Source organism: Python bivittatus, unplaced genomic scaffold (genome assembly GCF_059951505.1).
Source record: "Python bivittatus isolate LINGU-HERP-01145 unplaced genomic scaffold, Pbiv_v1 ctg000700_np1212, whole genome shotgun sequence".
Classification (NCBI taxonomy): Eukaryota; Metazoa; Chordata; class Lepidosauria; order Squamata; family Pythonidae; genus Python; species Python bivittatus.
This window is the reverse complement of record NW_028277098.1, coordinates 24066469-24084752: the sequence shown is the minus strand read 5'-3', so window position 1 is coordinate 24084752 and position 18284 is coordinate 24066469. Positions and strand designations below refer to the sequence as shown.

At 39.4% G+C, this 18284-nt stretch overlaps 1 protein-coding gene across 3 annotated transcripts in view; it reads left to right on the top strand.

Moving 5' to 3' along the window:
* DPYD (dihydropyrimidine dehydrogenase) overlaps window positions 1–18284 on the top strand; it is a 578647-nt gene that overhangs the window by 69936 nt on the left and 490427 nt on the right. For all 3 annotated transcript variants that reach the window (XM_088153490.1, XM_088153491.1, XM_088153493.1), the window contains one exon: window positions 7293–7375. In XM_088153490.1, the coding sequence (XP_088009616.1) occupies window positions 7293–7375 (83 nt within the window). Of the gene's footprint in view, window positions 1–7292; window positions 7376–18284 lie in introns of those variants that run through there.

The window sequence follows — 18284 nt, the reverse complement described above, 5'->3', positions numbered from 1 at the left end:
AGCCTGTCTTTTATTCAGGATTTCAAGGTAGCATACTTAGTATTTCTTCTTTCAATTTTTTCCCAGAGCAATAGCCCTGTGAGTAAAGTTGGGTTGAGAAAGAAGGATTGGCCATAATAATTCAGAGGACTTGTGAGGATGGACTAGAACATATGTCTCTCCATTCTTAGTCCAACACTTTAACCACTAAGCTATGCTAGTTCTCATTTAATTTGTACTAAATGATGAAGAATAGAGAATGGCTGTAGAGGTGAAACTGACCATGCTGTTTGCTCTCACTTCTTTTTTCCATGATGGCTAAAAAATGTCTCACCCTTACAATTTTTCACAGCTGGCTCCTTGAAAAAACAGGAAGTAGTCAGATGCTATGAAGGAAGGCTTGGTTCAGCAGTAGCAACAAAAAGAAGAGAAAGAAACAAGAGAAATGAGCTAGAAGGCAGACAGACAGGAGTGAGCTGGAAAATGTAGGAGAAAAGAATCTGCAGCAGTCAGAATGGAGACCTATGCTACTGGCAAAAAAAAAAAAAAAAGCTGGAGGTCTGCTGGAGTGTTTGTGTGAATGCAATCTGTGCAGGGTAGTTGAGCAACTTAGAAACAGTGGAGGAAAGGAGAGAAAGGGTTTGGCAAATATAGAAAAAGTCCTGGGGGGGTGTCTTAATGATGGCAGACCACAGCCTAAGCAGTTGTTGCCTGAATATGTTTTGAGTGATGTGAGCACTTTGGAGGTTGCAGGGTAGCAGAAACTCTAGTAGAGATGGCCTGCATCCCTAGAGAGAAATCTAAGCCAGAAGAATATGGAAGGGAGGCAAAGGGGTTAATCTCTTCCACTCTGGGAGTACCAACTAGCTACTGTAGAGGTGGAGTCTAAATTACAACCAGTCAACAGCTAGACATACCAGAAGATGCCAGCATACCAGTAATCACCCTATTAGGGAGAGAGAAGACAGCTCATCCTCTAGTCTGCAAGGCAGCTGTGACAGAAGAGGACCAAGCATGAGAGTTGGCTTCTAAAGTGCTAAGCAAGAGTGGACCAGGAAGGGCCAAGCTGGAGCAGGCCAAAGAGAAGAGCTCATGCCAGAAAGCGAAAGCTGGAAGAGCTAACACCAGAAAGTTGGAGCCAGAGGAAAATGTGGCAAGGGTCAGTACAGGATGGTTTAAGTCAGGTTAGACAGCTGACAGTAGTAAAGGCAGGCAAGAGAGGTTAAGTTGGTAGCATCTGTAGTTGGGACCAGGATAGAGCTAAAAATTAAAATATAATGTTTTATGGAGATTATAGATTACAAATTTAAGAATATTAGAGTGTTACAGAAAATAAGGATGTAAGAATGGGAAGTAGTTAAGAATAGTAAATAGAAACAGATTCTAGAATGGAAGTAAATTAGGAACATATAGCAGTTTGGAAGATTAAGCTTCTAAAAATAGTAGAGCCAGGAAAGAGACACTGATTGTAAATTAGAAAGCAGTAGGTATTCTTTCTTTTGTAATAAAAACAATACACTTTTGTAATAAAAACCTTTTCTAGCTGGAATTGACATGTGTGCATCCTGCCTGGGATCTGTACCATTTCTGAATCTGGGACACAGAACAAGCAAATGAATGTGTGTGTCTTGGAAAATGTTTAGTATAGATGAGAAAATGGATGGAGAATTTTTAAGTCACGCAAATGCTGATAGAAAAGTAGTGGGTAGTATGTTGTCTGTTGCAATGGGTGAATACTTGTTGAAAGAAAGGAAAGTGAATGTTTGTAAGAGTATGCTTCTGCCCACTTTTTTATAGGAAACAGAGTTGTGTAGGCCAGGAAAATTATAAAAGTAATTTAAATACAGTGGAAATCGGATACTTAAAAATGGTAAATGTAGTAAAATAATATGTGAGTGTATGGTTACCAAACAACTGTGGCCTAAATCAAAAAGTGAGTAAGCAATATGAAAGAAATTCACACTGAGCTGTACTGGTCATTAAGTGAGAGTGAATAAAGATCAAATTTCAAAATAAATATATGAATAAAGAGTGAATGGGACAAGAAGAAGGGTAAGATCAAGAAAGAAATGGTTAGATGAAACTGATAAGATTCTAAAAAAGAGAATGGAAAGAACTTTGAAGAACAAAAATGAAGCAATCTATGGATGTGATGGAAGTAAGGATGGTTTCCAAGGACAGAAAGGTATGAAGATGTTGAGTGGTGTATTGGTGTAAATTAGTTTTAACTATTTTTCTTTTTTCTTATTTCATGCCTTTAATTCCTTTGGTTTACTATATCTTACTCCTTTTCTGTGCTTTGCATAACATTTTTTTACCCAGAAAGTAACATGGCAGTTCTTACCCTGTAAACTGGATCCCTTCCCCTCCTGGCTTGTCTGGGCAGTTAGAGTTACTTGACCTGGGAGATTGATAATGCTCCATTGTGAGAGAGAATACTGCTATTAGCCTTGAAAGAGGCTATAATGTACCTCCTCCTTAAGAGGCCCTCCCTGGGTCCAGAGGTGTTAGACAACTATTAGCTGGTCTCCAGTCTTCCCTTTTTGGTTCCTGTGATAGATGACCTTTGCAGGGATCTAGGTAAGGTAGTGCACCCACCCTTGTTCCTTTAGACTTCTCAGAAGACTTCAATATAATCAACCACAGCATCCTTCTAGACCACCTATAAGGGATGAATGGTTCTGCTTCTTCCTCAGCACAGGGTTCCTATCAGTGGTGGTGGGGGAGGACAGGTTGGACCAGTGGCTGCTCCCTTGTTGGTGCCTCAGGGTTGGTCCTCTCCACTCTCCTATTTAACATTTACATGAAGCCACTGGAAGAGGTCATTTGACAGTTTGGGATTCACTATCACTAATATGTTGATGATACCCAATGTTATATCACTACCCAGGCCAGATTGGTGATGTTGTTGATGTCCTGCCTGCTGCCTGGAGGCTATGAGGGTCTTGATGGGATAGAATAGGCTTAAATTGAACTCTAGGAAGATGGAGTTATTGTTTTATTCATTAGGGTTCTCTGTCTGCTTCAGCAGTGTCTCTTCATGGAGTAAAACTACTACTGACTTGGGGGTCCTTTTGCACTTGTGGCTCTACTTGTGGAGGCCAGAACCAGTGGGGTCTTTGCCCGGCTTTGTGGTGTGTCTGTTGTGGAGAGAGAGGAGCTTATTTCAGTGACTCATGCCCTCATCATCATCTGTTTAGGCTACTACAACATGTTTTACATGGGGCTGCCTTTGAAGACCACTCAGAAACTGCAGTTGGTTCAGATTGCAGTGGCCCGTGTGCCAACCATTGTTTGCCAATGGCAGCACTTTACACCAGTGCAGCAGCCCCTATACTGATAACTAATAGGTTCTGGGCACAATTTAAAGTGCTGGTGCTAACCTGTAAAACCTTACATAGCTTGGTGCCAAATTATTTGCAGGACCACATTCTCTCTTTGAATTGGCCCAGCCAATTTGACCTACCTGGGAAAAACTAATGGTTCCCCACTTTAGAGAGATGAGAGGGGATGAAGCTTGGTGGTGCTGTATTTTTGGTGACAGAGCCAGTCCTTTAGAACAGCCTTCCAGTAGACATTTGGTTGGCTCCCATCCTGACTGCCTTCTGGAAACAGCTCAAAATTGAGGTCTTCTGGAGGGCATTTGAGACATGATTCAATGTGGGCTGTATTATAGTTTGGCTTTGTTTTATTCTATTATTCTTTACTCTGTTTTTTGAATAATACTTCAGCTGAAGTATTATTTAAAACTAGTCTGTGAAAGTAACTTTTGTAGTGTTCCTTGTTCTGCGTAGTGATTTAATAGTGCAGGTATACATTTGGAAGGTTATTCAGAAAATGGCCCAGTTACTTCATAGAATATACGGATACCATATATATGGATTAGGCCAAACTTTCCAGTCTGTTTTACACGTTAATTGAGAGATATACCTATACCATGCCCACTGAAATTTCCAGAGGAAGTAAAGAGGTGATTTTCCTGAACGTGATCTCACCTGGCCCAGTTCCCGTTCAGAAAGAAAATGAAAAGATTGGTCTGGTTCCTGAGGGACTAGAGACGTCTCCTAGCTGTTCTGGGTGAATAAGGCTTCTTTGAAAACAGAGGCATATTAAAGTGTTAAATTCAAATTACAGGACTACAAAATGCTACAATGTGTACATTCTCAGGTCATTTCTGCACTAACAATTTATCTTGTCTTGTAGATGATTGGAGCCCATAGCTAACTCAATCAAAGGGAATCTTGAAATGCACCTTTTATCCTTCTTAAGTAGTGCTTGGTTAGAATGGAAAACACCAAGAATATAAAGATGATATAGCTACAGAATACCAAACTAGAAACCAGAACAGGAACCATGGTGAAAAGAGAGAATTTATCAGAATTTATTTTTTAAAAAAGCACTAGGGAGATTATTGGGAAGAGAGAAATCATCTTAAATTTGGCTCCTTAAATTTGTGCTGTTTTGCTTGTTTCCAGAAGACTGGACTATACTTATATTTCAGTTTGAGGATGGGGGAAAGAGGCTATGAGAATAGGTGCTTTCATGGTTTGGTTCTGTAACTGTTATGGTTTTGAATAATTGCAGTTGTTTGGAAAAACAGCTGTATAAGCCACCACAGAGATTTATCACAAAGTTGTGCCTCTGAGAACTACTAAACAGGTCACAATGTCCTAAGTATGGCTGTGGAATGATAGATATGTCCAAACTCTCCACAAGTCTTCAGATGTGATATGGCAATAACTCCAAACCCATTAGATAACCTGGATATTGCTGCTATCACTCAGACTAATCTTGCAAATATGGCATGGCTAGTAAATATTTTATTAGTTTCAAGCAGCCCATTTATAGATAATACTTGTGGAAACTTTGTAGGGCTTTAATGTATTTGAAATGTTAACTATAATTTCTAGCTCTAGCTATAGTAAAATATAATAATCAAGGGAGATGCAGCAATTTTTTGCGGGTTTACTGTAAAGGTCCAGATTGCAAACATTCTGAGCATATATGTTCTAGACAAGAAAGACAGATTTGATCCTCTAGAATGAATTAATGAATGAATGAATACACAGACACACACACACAAACACACACACACACACCGGGTTCGAATCCTGGTGGTACCTACTTTACCAGTAGCAGTCCTTGGGCAAAGACCCCCTAACACTTCACCTGCCTACCTCAAATATGAGAGTGACATGAACTAAGAGAGTCATGCCGGCTTGGACATTACCCAGATTAACAAGGTCCATGTCAGATGTTGGGGAACCAGGAGTATCTGACGATAAGTGGGCTACTGGAGCAAACCATATATGGATGAGACAAGAGAACCTGGAATTGATGGAATGCTACTACAACATGACCCTAATGAGAGGGGATTTATGAAACGTATGAGGGAACTATGGATAGACAGAAGACTTACATCCACACTAACTGAGAAACAGCTAATTACTCAATGCTTCAACATAGTGAAGAGGAAGCTGCTCTCACAATTTGAGATAGACAAACTACACATTACATCCCAGACTCAAGAAGACCCAGAAGAACAACTGGATGTGCATCCAATACCTGAAGTTGGAATGTCACTGCCACCCCCTCCATTACACAGCACAGCAGCTGATATGAGGCAGAAGATCATGGATAAACTAGCTACTGTCAACCCTCAAGACTGATTACCAAGGCTCAGTGGAGAAGAACCATCAGATAGTATGCTAGAAGATGCCAATAGAGCCCTCATGACAATCCTTACTACCACCATAACTCAGACTTTGGTTTTATGTATTTATATATATTTATGGTTTTAATATTTTGTGTGAGTCGCCCAGAGTTCCCCCATTGGGGGGAGATGGGTGGGGGAGAAATTTAATAAATAAAATAAAATAAAATAAATAAATAAATAAAACCCTCAAACTACCAGGCCTCTGGTAGAGGATCCAAAATTGAGGAAGACACATACCACCCATGGGATGAGAAGGGATTTTTTTATATTTCTAGCAATAATTTTGCAGTGTAGTTGAAGTTATTAAATGCCTAGCACTTAATTTGATATCAGGAAAAAATGGCTCCATAAAATTAAACTCCAGAATCTCCTGAAAGAAAACTTTGATTTTATTACCTGTTCCCCTTGAATAATACAGATAGAATATTTTTTTTCTTCCCTCATCAGTAGTTGAACTTGAAGCAAGTTTTCTTTCTGTTTTACAGTTAGTTGGTGACAGTGCTTTAACAAATGGGCTTTCATATATACTATAAGAATTGTTGGAGTTTGGATTCCTTAACCTACTTCTATAAATGTTCTTATGATTTTAAAGCATGGCTGATTATATGTATATTTCTTTTGCGTATAGTAAATATATGTAACCTTAGTAGCAGTAAGTATCGAGAAGCTGCAGTTGGTGTGCAGGCAGTTATAGGTGCCTCTAGGACTGCAGCTATAATACCTCTGCTGCATGGGCTGCATTGGGTGCTGGTTTGCTTCCGGGTCCAATTCAAGGTGTTGGTTATGACCTTAAGCCCTTCATGGCATGGGCCCAGGTCACCCGAGGAACTGGCTTGCCTTGGTTACATCGGCCTGTCCCACTCTGTCCAGCAGGAAGGCATGTTACGGACCCCGTCAGTTAAAGAATTCCTACTGGCAGGATCTAGGCAGGATCTTTTCTGCCATCGCCCCCACCTTGTGGAACATCTTGGCCCCTGAGGTGAGATTAGCCCCCACTCTTCTGGCCTTCTGGAAGAGCCTTAAGACCCGGCTCTGCCAACTAGCATGAGGATCCAGTGAGGGTTTGCAGCACTGGAAGTGGTTGGTGGCTTGAGGACACTCTTTCCATCTTTCAACTTTGTATATTTTTGTAAGATGTTTATTGTTTTTTATTTGTGAGCCGCTTAGAGTCACTTATACAGTGAAATGAGTGGCATATAAATTTAATAAAATAAATAAAAATAAATAAACTATTTGATGGTGCTCCTTTCACTGTTTTACATATAGAAAAACACACACATTAGGAAGAAATTTTTATCTCCCCCATAAAATGTTGATAAGAGGATTACCATGGCAACCATACAAATTTCACCTGTACTTTGTTGCTGAGTTCACAGTGTCATTTTTAATTACTGCTATGCAATTAAAAGCAAAAATGAGTAATTTGTGTGAATATGTAATCAATATAATCAGCTATGTTTGCACTGAGAATGAATGCAGGCAATTTAGCCCACTAGAATGGGGGATTTGCCCAACTTGGAAATGCTACTTTTTATGCAGAGTCTCCTGTTCACATTATATTTCTTTATTGTTATTATTATTACTATTATTATTACAGAACTGTGAGAAACTGGAACATAATTTTGATGACATCAAGCACACGACTCTCAGTGAGCGTGGAGCCCTTCGAGAAGCAATGAGGTAAGTCTGGGTCACCATAGCAACAGTCACAGATGTGGTAAAGAAAGAGTCATTCTTCATTACTGTGGGAACAAATGAGTTCATTGCCACCATTCAGGCCTATTCTCTAAGGTATTAATTTGTCAGCGGAGAGGCTTCCCTTGAGGCTGTACTTCGGTTTTGAAGCTGCGTGAATGCTAAGCCTCCCTACACACTAAAAAACGTAAATGTTTAATTTGTTACGAAAAATGCTTAAGGGGTGCCTTGTTTTATATTTAGAATAAACTCTGTGAATGAATGAAAATTGTTCATCTAAATTGTGCAAGTATTAAGGAAATTGTACAATGTTTTTTTTTAAGCTAGGCAGCATTTGCTCCTAATTTGTATTTAATTCTCACAATACAGCAGCCTGTATAATTTCTTTTTCTATTAGTCTTTAATGGGATTATACCACTGTATGTTAAAATGAATGACTTCCTTCTTGAAAAGGGGGGAGGGTGTTTGTTTCAACTTTTATGAACTCATTGCTTCACACAGTTGTATTTATTCACTCAAGTCCCACATGCTCAGGAGTAGGTGGTAATATCGCAACCTTGCTACAGTTTTGCAAAGATGTTCAGCAGATTTATTGGTGCAAATGTTTACAGTTGCAGGTCTGTTTCTGTTTTGTAATCCAAGGGCTGGTGTAGATTTCCCCAGTTTAGGAATATACAGAAAACAGAAAAATCGTTTTCTTTCAAGCTTAAGACAAAACAACCCATGACTGGAACATTTTGAGTTGGTATTAATTCTGAATTACTTACCCTGATCTGAAAATAATTCCACTTGCCTGTGTAACTGATTTCACTGTCATACTGTACTTATTGTAAAGTTTTTCCTAACATTCCAGTGTTAAAGTACCTGCTTCCCCTCCTTCCCAATAGAGTGCTTTTGTTTGCTTTCAAGATTGGAGTGGATAGCAGCATGTTTAGAAGCAATAGTGCTTCTACTGAACCTGACTTGAGAATAGTCTGTCCTAGATCCGGCCTCTGTGAGAAGTTTGGAAAATATGACACCTCTGAAGTTTGGAAGCCATTCGAGTCTTTTTCTCCTCAAGTATTAAAAATATTTGGTGTCATATCAAACCCAGGGTATCATTCCAATATATTTAATGCAGCAAATTATATGAGAACCACATATAGGCTTAGGAGAAAAGCAGGGACTTATAATGAAATAAAATTAAATAAATGGATAAGATCCAGTCCACATATTCTGAACTGAGCTGTTTGGTTATGGAAAGAACTTTGGAACATAATTTAGAGACCTCCAAACCTGTTTCCTAGCATTTCCCAGCATTTTATTTGCTGGTTTGTAAATTCCTGAATTATGTTTGAGAAATATTTGCTTGCTTTGAAGCTAATTTGCAATTTTATGATGTAATGATAAATCATTGTTGAGCATCAAACGAGTATAAAAATCACAAGAGAACTTGGCAATCAGAAAAGAAGCTCTTAGAATATAAGACATGTACAGTATGATTGTTTCATACCCATCTTTACTTACTGGTATTAACAGAAAAATTAAGTAAATTCAGACCTGGATGGTTGAAACACTAGTTGCCAGCTGCTTAGCAAATAAAAATAATTTCGTTTTCTTCCTTGAAAAATCAAAAGTAGAAAACTTTTTATTCAGGCTTAAAAGTGCAACCAAGTTTAATTTCTGACATGAATATGGTAATTATTTTTTTAACTTTTTTTATATTTATTATCTCATGGAAAGAGAAACAGTGAGTGGCTGAATGATCAATGTCTTGTACAACGTAATCTGCAATGCTGGAAAACAGAGGCTGCAAATTTCTGACAGCTGCATTGGTTACTCTCAAGAGTGGAATGTGCATTTCAAAATATATGTCCAACCACAGCAAATCAACACATGCTATAGTTGTAATCTGGCAATTAATTTTTGGAAGGCTCGGGGAATAAAGAAGGGAAAAAAGTACATGTACAGAAATTATTCAGAAAACTACCAATTTTCTTCTGTCAGGAAAGCCACAAGTTTTTTAATTGTTGTGGAACATATCAAGCTATAATAATAACTGAGTTAGTATTTCATTGCTCTGGATCTCTGCAACAGTGCATTTCAAGACGAAGGATCCTGTGCTTTAAACAGTTTAAGGACAGAGTTTAAATGTAGCATTTTCTTCATAGCATCTTCGGTCCAAAACTCATCTGTTTGAGTTTTCATGAAAAACCATGAAAACTTCATGTGATAAAAGCAGCAAAGTCTTATGTTCACAAAAAGTTACACTTTCTAAGTGACACTTAATGGTCTTCTCCATTATTTTGGTGATATATTTTTCAGTCAGATTAAACTGAGAAATATCTGTTGCAATTTTACTTACATAGAGCTTAATGTTTAAAAAAATATTTAGATAGTGCTACAATACAAGAATCTTGCCCAACTTTAACTGGAGGCACTAGTGGTCATATGCAATACCCCTTGTGAGTTCCCTTCATATATTGACATGCTGAATTTATAACGTTTAACAGGATATAGTACTGACAATAGAAGTTCTAAAGCATTAAAATACTTATTCATGACTAGTAGATCTTCAATATTTATTTTGTATTAACTGCACTTATATGGGTCTTTAAGCTGCTAATTGTAGTAGCATTCATATGCTAGAATATTTGTGTGTTTGGCTTTTTGATCTGCTGTTTAAAACATAGACAATACAGTCAATGTAGTTTCAGGTAGAGAACAAGGTGGTTTTCAGTTGACTAATAATTCATAGGGAATATCTTAACATATTCCACAATGGTGGTTATCTCTAGGGCCTTAAAAAGTAATAGCAATGCCTTAAATATATTTAAAGTATAAATCAAGAAGCCCATAAAAGTCTTGTTTTGAGCTTGATTGCAAGATTGATATTTGATGAAATTGTCTGTTTTATCCACTGGTGACAAAGAATGTTTATGTCGAGTTGTTTTTTCAACTTTTATATGGGCTTATAAGATTGTATAGGCTTAGGTAGTGCTGTACTTTATATTGTCTGAGAGTTCATCTATAATTTCTTGGGTTTTTTTTTCCAGTTGGGAATTTTAATTTACTTTGTGAGCTACAGAGATAAATTGGAGAGCAAGCTTTTCTCCTTAGAGAATACTATAGCGAAGGGGGATTATGGGAGTGTAGAGAGATATGATTTCCCCTGAACATTCCTTCAATCACTTGTCTCAAATAAACCAAAATTGTTTAATTTTAACTGACCTAAGGTTACATATTATACATGGTCAGAACTGCCAGTTATAAACTATTGCATTCTGTGGAAATGCCCATTGAAGTGTGTCTCAAATTGCAGACAATGTGTATAACAATTGCATTGCTCCAAATAAAAGAAAGCCTAACTGGCTAGTCCCTGGGACTCCAGCAAACATTGGATAGGGAATTGAATTCCTATAATATTAATGCTGGATTTTAAAATTTATTTTACCTAGGGTTTTTCCTGCATATCTGACATAAAACATAATTGCATGTTATATCTGCATTTGTGTATTTTCTACAGTGCTTTATATATATTTTTAGGGGTGCTGCTTTGTGTTTGTTTTCTAATAATGATATAGTAATTATTACCATTGGTATTGTTGAATTTAGTAATGAAATTGAAGATATATTTTGAGGTGGACAAAATGCTGGAAAAACCTATAAAATGTATTTTACTTTTCCTGCAGATTGCTTAAAAAATCATCTACATAGCAACTTGAAATCTTTTCCTGCATAAAATATGAGTGCAGTATGAAGTCACTATACTTTACTTGCCCTTTCTTCTCTTTTCTTCCTATGTGTAATTATCCAAGCAAACATGCACAGAATTGTGCTGTTCATTTTTCTTTTTGACTTTTCTACCTTTTTCATATTACACTTAAATAATAAGTTATTTTGAAGGCCTAAAGTCCTTTCCCTAAACCACATTAAAGGTCGTTTCCATACTAGGATTTGTATGTTCATTGGTGGAAGTGAAATGTGTATAATGTGTTTATATTTACTTATAAATAAGTGCTTTTTCAGTGCTGTATAAACACTTTAGAATTCATGAATGCCTTTCCTCATGGTCTAAATCCTTTGACATAAATTTGTCATGAGTAAATTCTATTAATGAAAGATCCCCAGCAATATTAATTAGTAGCTTCCTTCTTTCAGGTTCTGCCATTCCTTTTGCTTCCTTGTTCATAGGTTTGATGAATTGCACTTAATATTTGTATGTAGCATATAGAGGAAGTTAATTGGTAATTTCTTTTTTTTAAATAGAAAAATTACCACTACTTCACTCTAAAAGAAAGAAAAGAAAAACACAATTAGGTAAAACTGTTACTTAAATCCCCTCCTCCCCATAATAAAATGGATTATTTCAGTTACAGAAGAATTAATTCCTGAAGCTCCAGTTGTGCTGAATTAGAAACAAAGGAAAAGAAGCTGTAAGGGGAAAGTTTTTAATTAAAGGAACAATAAGCTTTAAAGCAGTCTCTTCCAAAAAGGTGCTTTCCAGAAGTTCTGGAGTACAGTTTCTGTTATCCACAGCCAGTTAGCTGTAGTCCACCACATCTGAAGGATGCCAAAATGAGGATGGCTTAAAGCTTCAATTTTGCCACACTGGGCCAGCTAATTTTCCAATGAATTTTATTTTATTTTATTTTTCAAACATTGTTATAAACCAGGGTAAAAAACTGGCTGAGAAAGGACCGTTTTAATGTTGTATTTGGATGTTCTATAAAAGTGTTCCCTCATATAGCCAGGCCTTAAAAGGGATAATCAGTATCTTGAATTGCGCCTGGAAGTCAACCAGTAACCAGTGTACCTTGCAGAGCAGCAGGGTCATGTGAGCATAACAAATTGCTCCCATCACTGCCTGTGCTTCTGCATTTTGGACCAGCTGTAACTTCTGGATCGTTTTCAAGGGTAGCCCCATGTAGAGTACATTACAGTAATCCAAACATGAGGAAACCAGGACATGAGTGATTGTCTGAAAAGCCTCCAGGTTCAGGAAAGGGTGCAGTTGGCATATCAGGTGTTCCTGTGCAAAGGCCCTGTTGGCCACAGCTGCCATCTGCCCATGGAGGAGGACCTGGGAGTCCAAGAGGATCCCTAGATTACACACAAGCCTTAAATGGGGCAGTGCCACTTCATTGAGAATTGACAGCGGAGTATCTCCAGATATAGCCCCTCAGTTTTTTCACGATGAAGCCTGTGTCTGATCCTCCTGATCCAAATTTGCATAGCCTCCAAACCCTGGGCTAGGATTTCAACAGCATCACCTGGTCGGCCTGGGTCGAGATGTACAACTGTGTATCATCAGCATACTGGTAATAACTGACCCAGACTGACAGATGACCTCACCCAGCAGTTTCATGTAGATGTTAAACAGAAGAGGACATAATACCCACAAGTGAGGGGGCCTGGACGCAATCTTTCCTCACCCACCAATACCAATTAGAATCGGCCAAGAGAAAGGAGAATTACCACAAAACGGTGCCTCCCATTCCTAACCCTTGGAGCCCTAACCCTTGGGCCAAACTATGTTCCGTATGGTCAACAATATAGAAAGTTGCAGAGAGATCAAACACAAAGATAGACACCCCACCCCCATACCAGTTCTGCCACAGGTCATTGATGAGCATGACCAATGCAGTCTCTGTACTAAACCCCAACCTGAAACCTGACTGAAGTGAGCCTAGATAATATGCTTCCTCCAGGGACCTCTAAAGGTGAAGCCCAAACAGCTTCTCCACCACCTTCCCTAAAAAGGGGAAGCTGGAGACTGGATGGTAGTTGTCTAAAACAATTGGATTGAGTGATGACCTCTTGAGGAAATGGCATGCCACAGTCTCCTTTCAAGGCCAAGGTGAAACCCTGGATGGATAAAGCCACCCACAGTTTCACCTGTGGTTGGGTCCATGCGGCGGTGCCAGCTTCTTTGAGTTCCCTTGGAGCACGCATAACTGCTTGTGCCACTGCATTCTGCACCAGTTGAAGCTTCTGGATACTCTTCAAGGGTAGCCGCATGTAGAGTTCATTACAGTAGTCCAATCTGGAGGTGACTAGGTCATGAGTGACTGTGAACAGAGCCTCCCAATCCAGGAAGGGGTGCAATTGGTGCACAACAGAGTTGTGCGAAGGCCCTCCTAGCCACAACTGCCACTGGTCTTTGAGCAGGAGTTGTGAGTCTAGGAGGACTGCCAAATTGTGTACTGAGTCTGCTGGGGCAGTGCCATCCCATCCAGCACCAAAGATGGCATAGTCCCAGAACCGGCAAGACTCCAAACCCAAAGCTGCTCAGTCTTGTCAGGATTCAGTTGAAGTCTGAAGCCAGTTCCCCATCTAGACCCTCATAGCCTCCAGACACCAGGATAAGGCTTCCACAGCATCACTTACTTTGTCAGAGGCAGAGATGTATAGTTGGGTATCATCAGCATACTGATATGAAATAGGAGAGGGAAGAGCACTGAACCCTGCAGCACCCCACACAGTAGGGGCCAAGGGCGGGACCTCTCCTCCCCAGTCATCACCAGCTGGAATCAACTCTGGAGAAAGGAGGCAAACCAGCACAGCACTGTGCCCCCCACCCCCAGTCCTCTGAGCCAATCTAGAAGGATACCAAGGATGTCCCCTTATTCCAAGTGCCAACCAAGGCTTCAGATGGACTGTGCAGACCAGCATAACCGCCCCCCCCCCAGCTCCCTCTGAAACCCATCCAGGTCCATGAGTTGCTGGAAGTGGACCAATCTAAATCATCCAGCCTCCCTGCAGTGGGTAGTGGCACTAGAGAATCCGGCACGTCTGTAAATCAGGACGTGATCTGACCATGACAAGGGAGACACCAAAAGCTCCCCCAAATTCAGATCAGATAGCCACTGCTCCAACAGAAACACCAAATCCAGAGTATCCACTGTCCCGTCTTGTGCTCTGGATGACCTGGGATAGGCCCATGGCCATCACAGTAGCCATGAACTCCAGAGCCACCTGAGACCCCACTCGAAGAGAAGACAGATTGAAGTCCCCCAGAACAATAAGTCTGGGGAACTCCACTGCCAACCCCGAGATGGAGTCAAGGAGCTCAGGCAAGGAGGTTGGTATGCAGCAGGGAAGCTGGTACAACAGCAACAATCCCAGCTGATCCCTAGAGTCCAACCTAAGGAACAGTGTCTCACATCCAAGGACCTGTGGGGAAGCGCTCTTGAAAGCCGTAAGGGATTCCCAGATGACAATTGCCACATCCCCGCCCCTGCCCTGGAGTCACAGCTGATGCCACACCCAAAACCCCACTGGGCATAGCTCGGGCAACCCCCGCTTCTGGATCAAGCCAGGTTTTGGTAATGCATACCAGGTCGGCCCTCTCATTAGTGATTGAATGAGGGAAGCCTTATTGCAGACCGTCCTGGCGTTCAGTAGCAGCAGCCTGAGACAAGGGCCACTGAAGATCTACTGACAGGGTACCAGGGCTGAGATCAAGGAGCTTGAATATGGAACCAGTAGGAGACATCAGTCCCAAGTTCCCCTGGAACGGCCTGATCCCTGTCTCCCACCATATCTCCCCATGCCCATCGGCACCCTTATATTATGGCTCACTTCCACCCCCCCAACAACAGTCCCATCCCCACACCCATGCCCCCCAAGACCAGGAACCTCCTAGCATCCTCCCTAAACATCCCTGGGAGGGGAAGCCAGGTGCCCCAAGGCACTTTAGCTATACAAGCTCTCAGTGCCAACAGGGTACCCAGTGACCACCTCCCTGCTCACTACACAAATTCATATAATCTAACAATACAACAATCAATCCCTACTGCTGTCACCTGCCAGTAAGGGGCTCTCTTCCAATCACTCCCCACCAATTCCCCTTCTCACCCAGAAGTTGCTCCAGATAACCCTACAAGACCCTGCCTTGGCACCTCAACTGTACCTGTCCAGTTGGAGTCCAACTCTGAGTGAGTCCAGGTTTCCCACCATAGTCTTTATGAATACTTTATTATGTCTTCAGGGAGCATTCCATAGAAAGGGGCCCATTTGGGATAGGCCCACACTCAATACAGAAAGTGATTTGTAGATAGTTGTTTTTATAAATCCTTTCATAACTCCATTGATCATTGTTCAAGAATCACACATAGTCTAGCATCCCATACATTTTGATCCATGGATGTGTCTTCAAATTTGCAAACTATGCATTTGCTGTTGTTTCTTAATATGGTCCAGCCAATAGTGATACCATTCTAAAATATTTGCATGTGTATTGAGATGAATGCCAAAAACATTTTTGTTGTACAGGATTATAACATTCTTGAAAAACATCTGGTATGATTTTGAATTTGTGTATTTCTTGGGGGGGGGGCGCTGAGGCACAGCTTATTTATCACACATCTTTCTTCTATAAGGTTCAGAGAAAATGTTATCTCATTTTCAGAGCAACATTGTAAGGCAAGTGAAATGAGGAATGTCTGCCTCAGGGTTATACAGTGGATTTCATGGATGATCTGGGGTTTAATCATAAATCTCCTTTATTTAAATCTCATATGCTTGGATGCTTTCTGCTGTGCCCTGGTTGAGTACTTTCTGTGCTGCTGACCCTGCTTAGTTGCCTATCAGCTGAGAAGCCAATAGAGCTGTCTTCAGAACAGGAGATTGGCCTTTAAGGATCTAGATTCTTCAGCCAAATGAGAATCTGAGTGGAGTCGGAGAGGGATAGTCTAGACATTCACTAGGCGTAAGACTATCTCCAGCCCTTTGTGGATCAAGTTGTTCACTAGAAATAATACTGCTGCAATTATCAGCTAACTATAATGTTGCAATCCTACCTTACCACTGCCTTCCTTGAATACCAGTTTCAACAAATACGAACATCCCACATCTTCTGCCCTTGTTATTAAAAGATACTTACTTTCCATTAAGATTCAGGCAGTGGTATTCATTATGAAGATCTCTAGTGTTCCCAGAGTGACTGATCTGAGATCAGTGTTCAGCTGTAACATGTCTGCTAGCATGTGGAACGCACCATATATTGGTAGAGATTACAGTTGGTGCTATCATTTTAATTTTATTTCACAGCATAAGAATATTACCTTATAAATGATTAAAAATATTTTAGCTTTCTAGATTTATTAAATTATAGAAATCAATTATAATACTTTTCTGTGATTTAAGAATTAAACTATGTTCCTGCTGTGTTGTGTGATACTTGATGTTGCTCACTGACATTAATAGATGTCATTAAAATTCTGCTTGCTTAGCATCTGACAGTTGGAGAAAATACCAGACAAATTATTTATAAGAAATTTGCTGTATTAAATAATCCTTATTGAAATTAACAATTTAATTTTGTTAGGGTTGTGTGTATGCATATGCCTTAGAGTCAGTCTTGACTCCTGGCAACTGCTTGGACTAGTCCCTGCAGTTTTCTTGGCAAGATTTTTGGAAATGGATTGCCATTGCCTTCTTCTTAGGGCTGAGAGAGAGTGGCTGGCCCAAGGTCAGCCAACTGGCTTTGTGCCTAAGGGAGAACTAGAACTCACAGTCTCCTGGTTTCTAGCCTGGTGCCTTGTCTTAAATTAATCTTTTAATTTTTAACTGCCTGATTTAAAAATATTTTTTCCTGGAAAACAAGTGTATATCCTACTAAACAAGGTTCATAAGAAGTTAAATTGCAAATTGTGGAGCTGATTTGTACCCTGTTAGTTTTCCTTAACAAAAATAGGAGTAATTTGCTATTGCATATTCATTTTTAAAAATTATTTATTATAAATATTAAAAATAAATAATGTGCATTGTACAATAATGAACAAGTTAAGGGTGTGTGGTGTTTTTATACCTAAATTTTGCCTAAACCTGTATTATTTAGATTTGTATACTACTGTATTCTAAAAGTTATCACATTATTTAGAATTGCATTCTGCAGTGTTCCAAAAATTCTGTTTCCTCAGTTGTAGGTTATATAAAATACTGATGCTGTGTCTTTTGGTACTATTATGGGATAAGTGGATAATGCCCATGCTGTGTGATATTTCTCAGTGGGGAAATTTAAATCCTTTTTAAAATCTATTATTGCAAAATATGAAAGGTAGAACATTTATCCATACAAACTCTTATGCAACCCCCCCCTTTTTAAAAAAGTATACAGTTATACTTTCTTCAAACTAAACTTGTTATTCAAGCACATTTTATTGTTTTCTCCTAAAATATCTTTGAGCATGATGGTACTTTAAGCCCCTCTTGACAACTTGGCACTATGCCTCTAAGGGTTAAGGAGAAGCTGCATAATGTATCTTAATCTTAAATTTTTAAAAATAATCTGAAATTTCTCTTACAGTAGATTCATATTGTTTCAAAGGGTAAATCACTGTTACAATAAATTGAGTGGATGAAGTGGTAATTCTAAAAATGTAGGTGGTGTTGCAATTTTGATCAATAGATTTTCCAAATTAAGAGTTACAGAAGAAGTAGTACTGGATGAAAAAGATAATTTCTTCTCTCTACCATACTTCTTATTAAATTGGGAGCTCAGCACGTAGTTTTATAAAATCTAATTGATTCCTGGTTGATCCTAAAAATGCTAAGCAAGGTTGGACTACAAATGTCCCAGAGCTGTAGATTTCAAACAGTGATGTGAATAAACTTTCTCTCTGGAGAAGGAAATGGCAAACTCCTTCTGTACTGTTCCCCAAAAAACAACACGGATGAAGTCACCAGAAGTTGAACCAGCTCAAGGGAGACTTTACTTTTTAAAGGGAGTTGTGACTGTATTTTATAGAACATCTAAAACGCACCTGTGCTGGAATCTGATATGCTGGGGACAGTCAAATGATACTGCTGAATGGAGACAGTTTTGTAGGTGACCTGATGCCAAGTTGTTTACTACTTTTTCTAAATCCAACAGATGAATCTTGCTTGGTAGTTTAAACTCATCTCATCC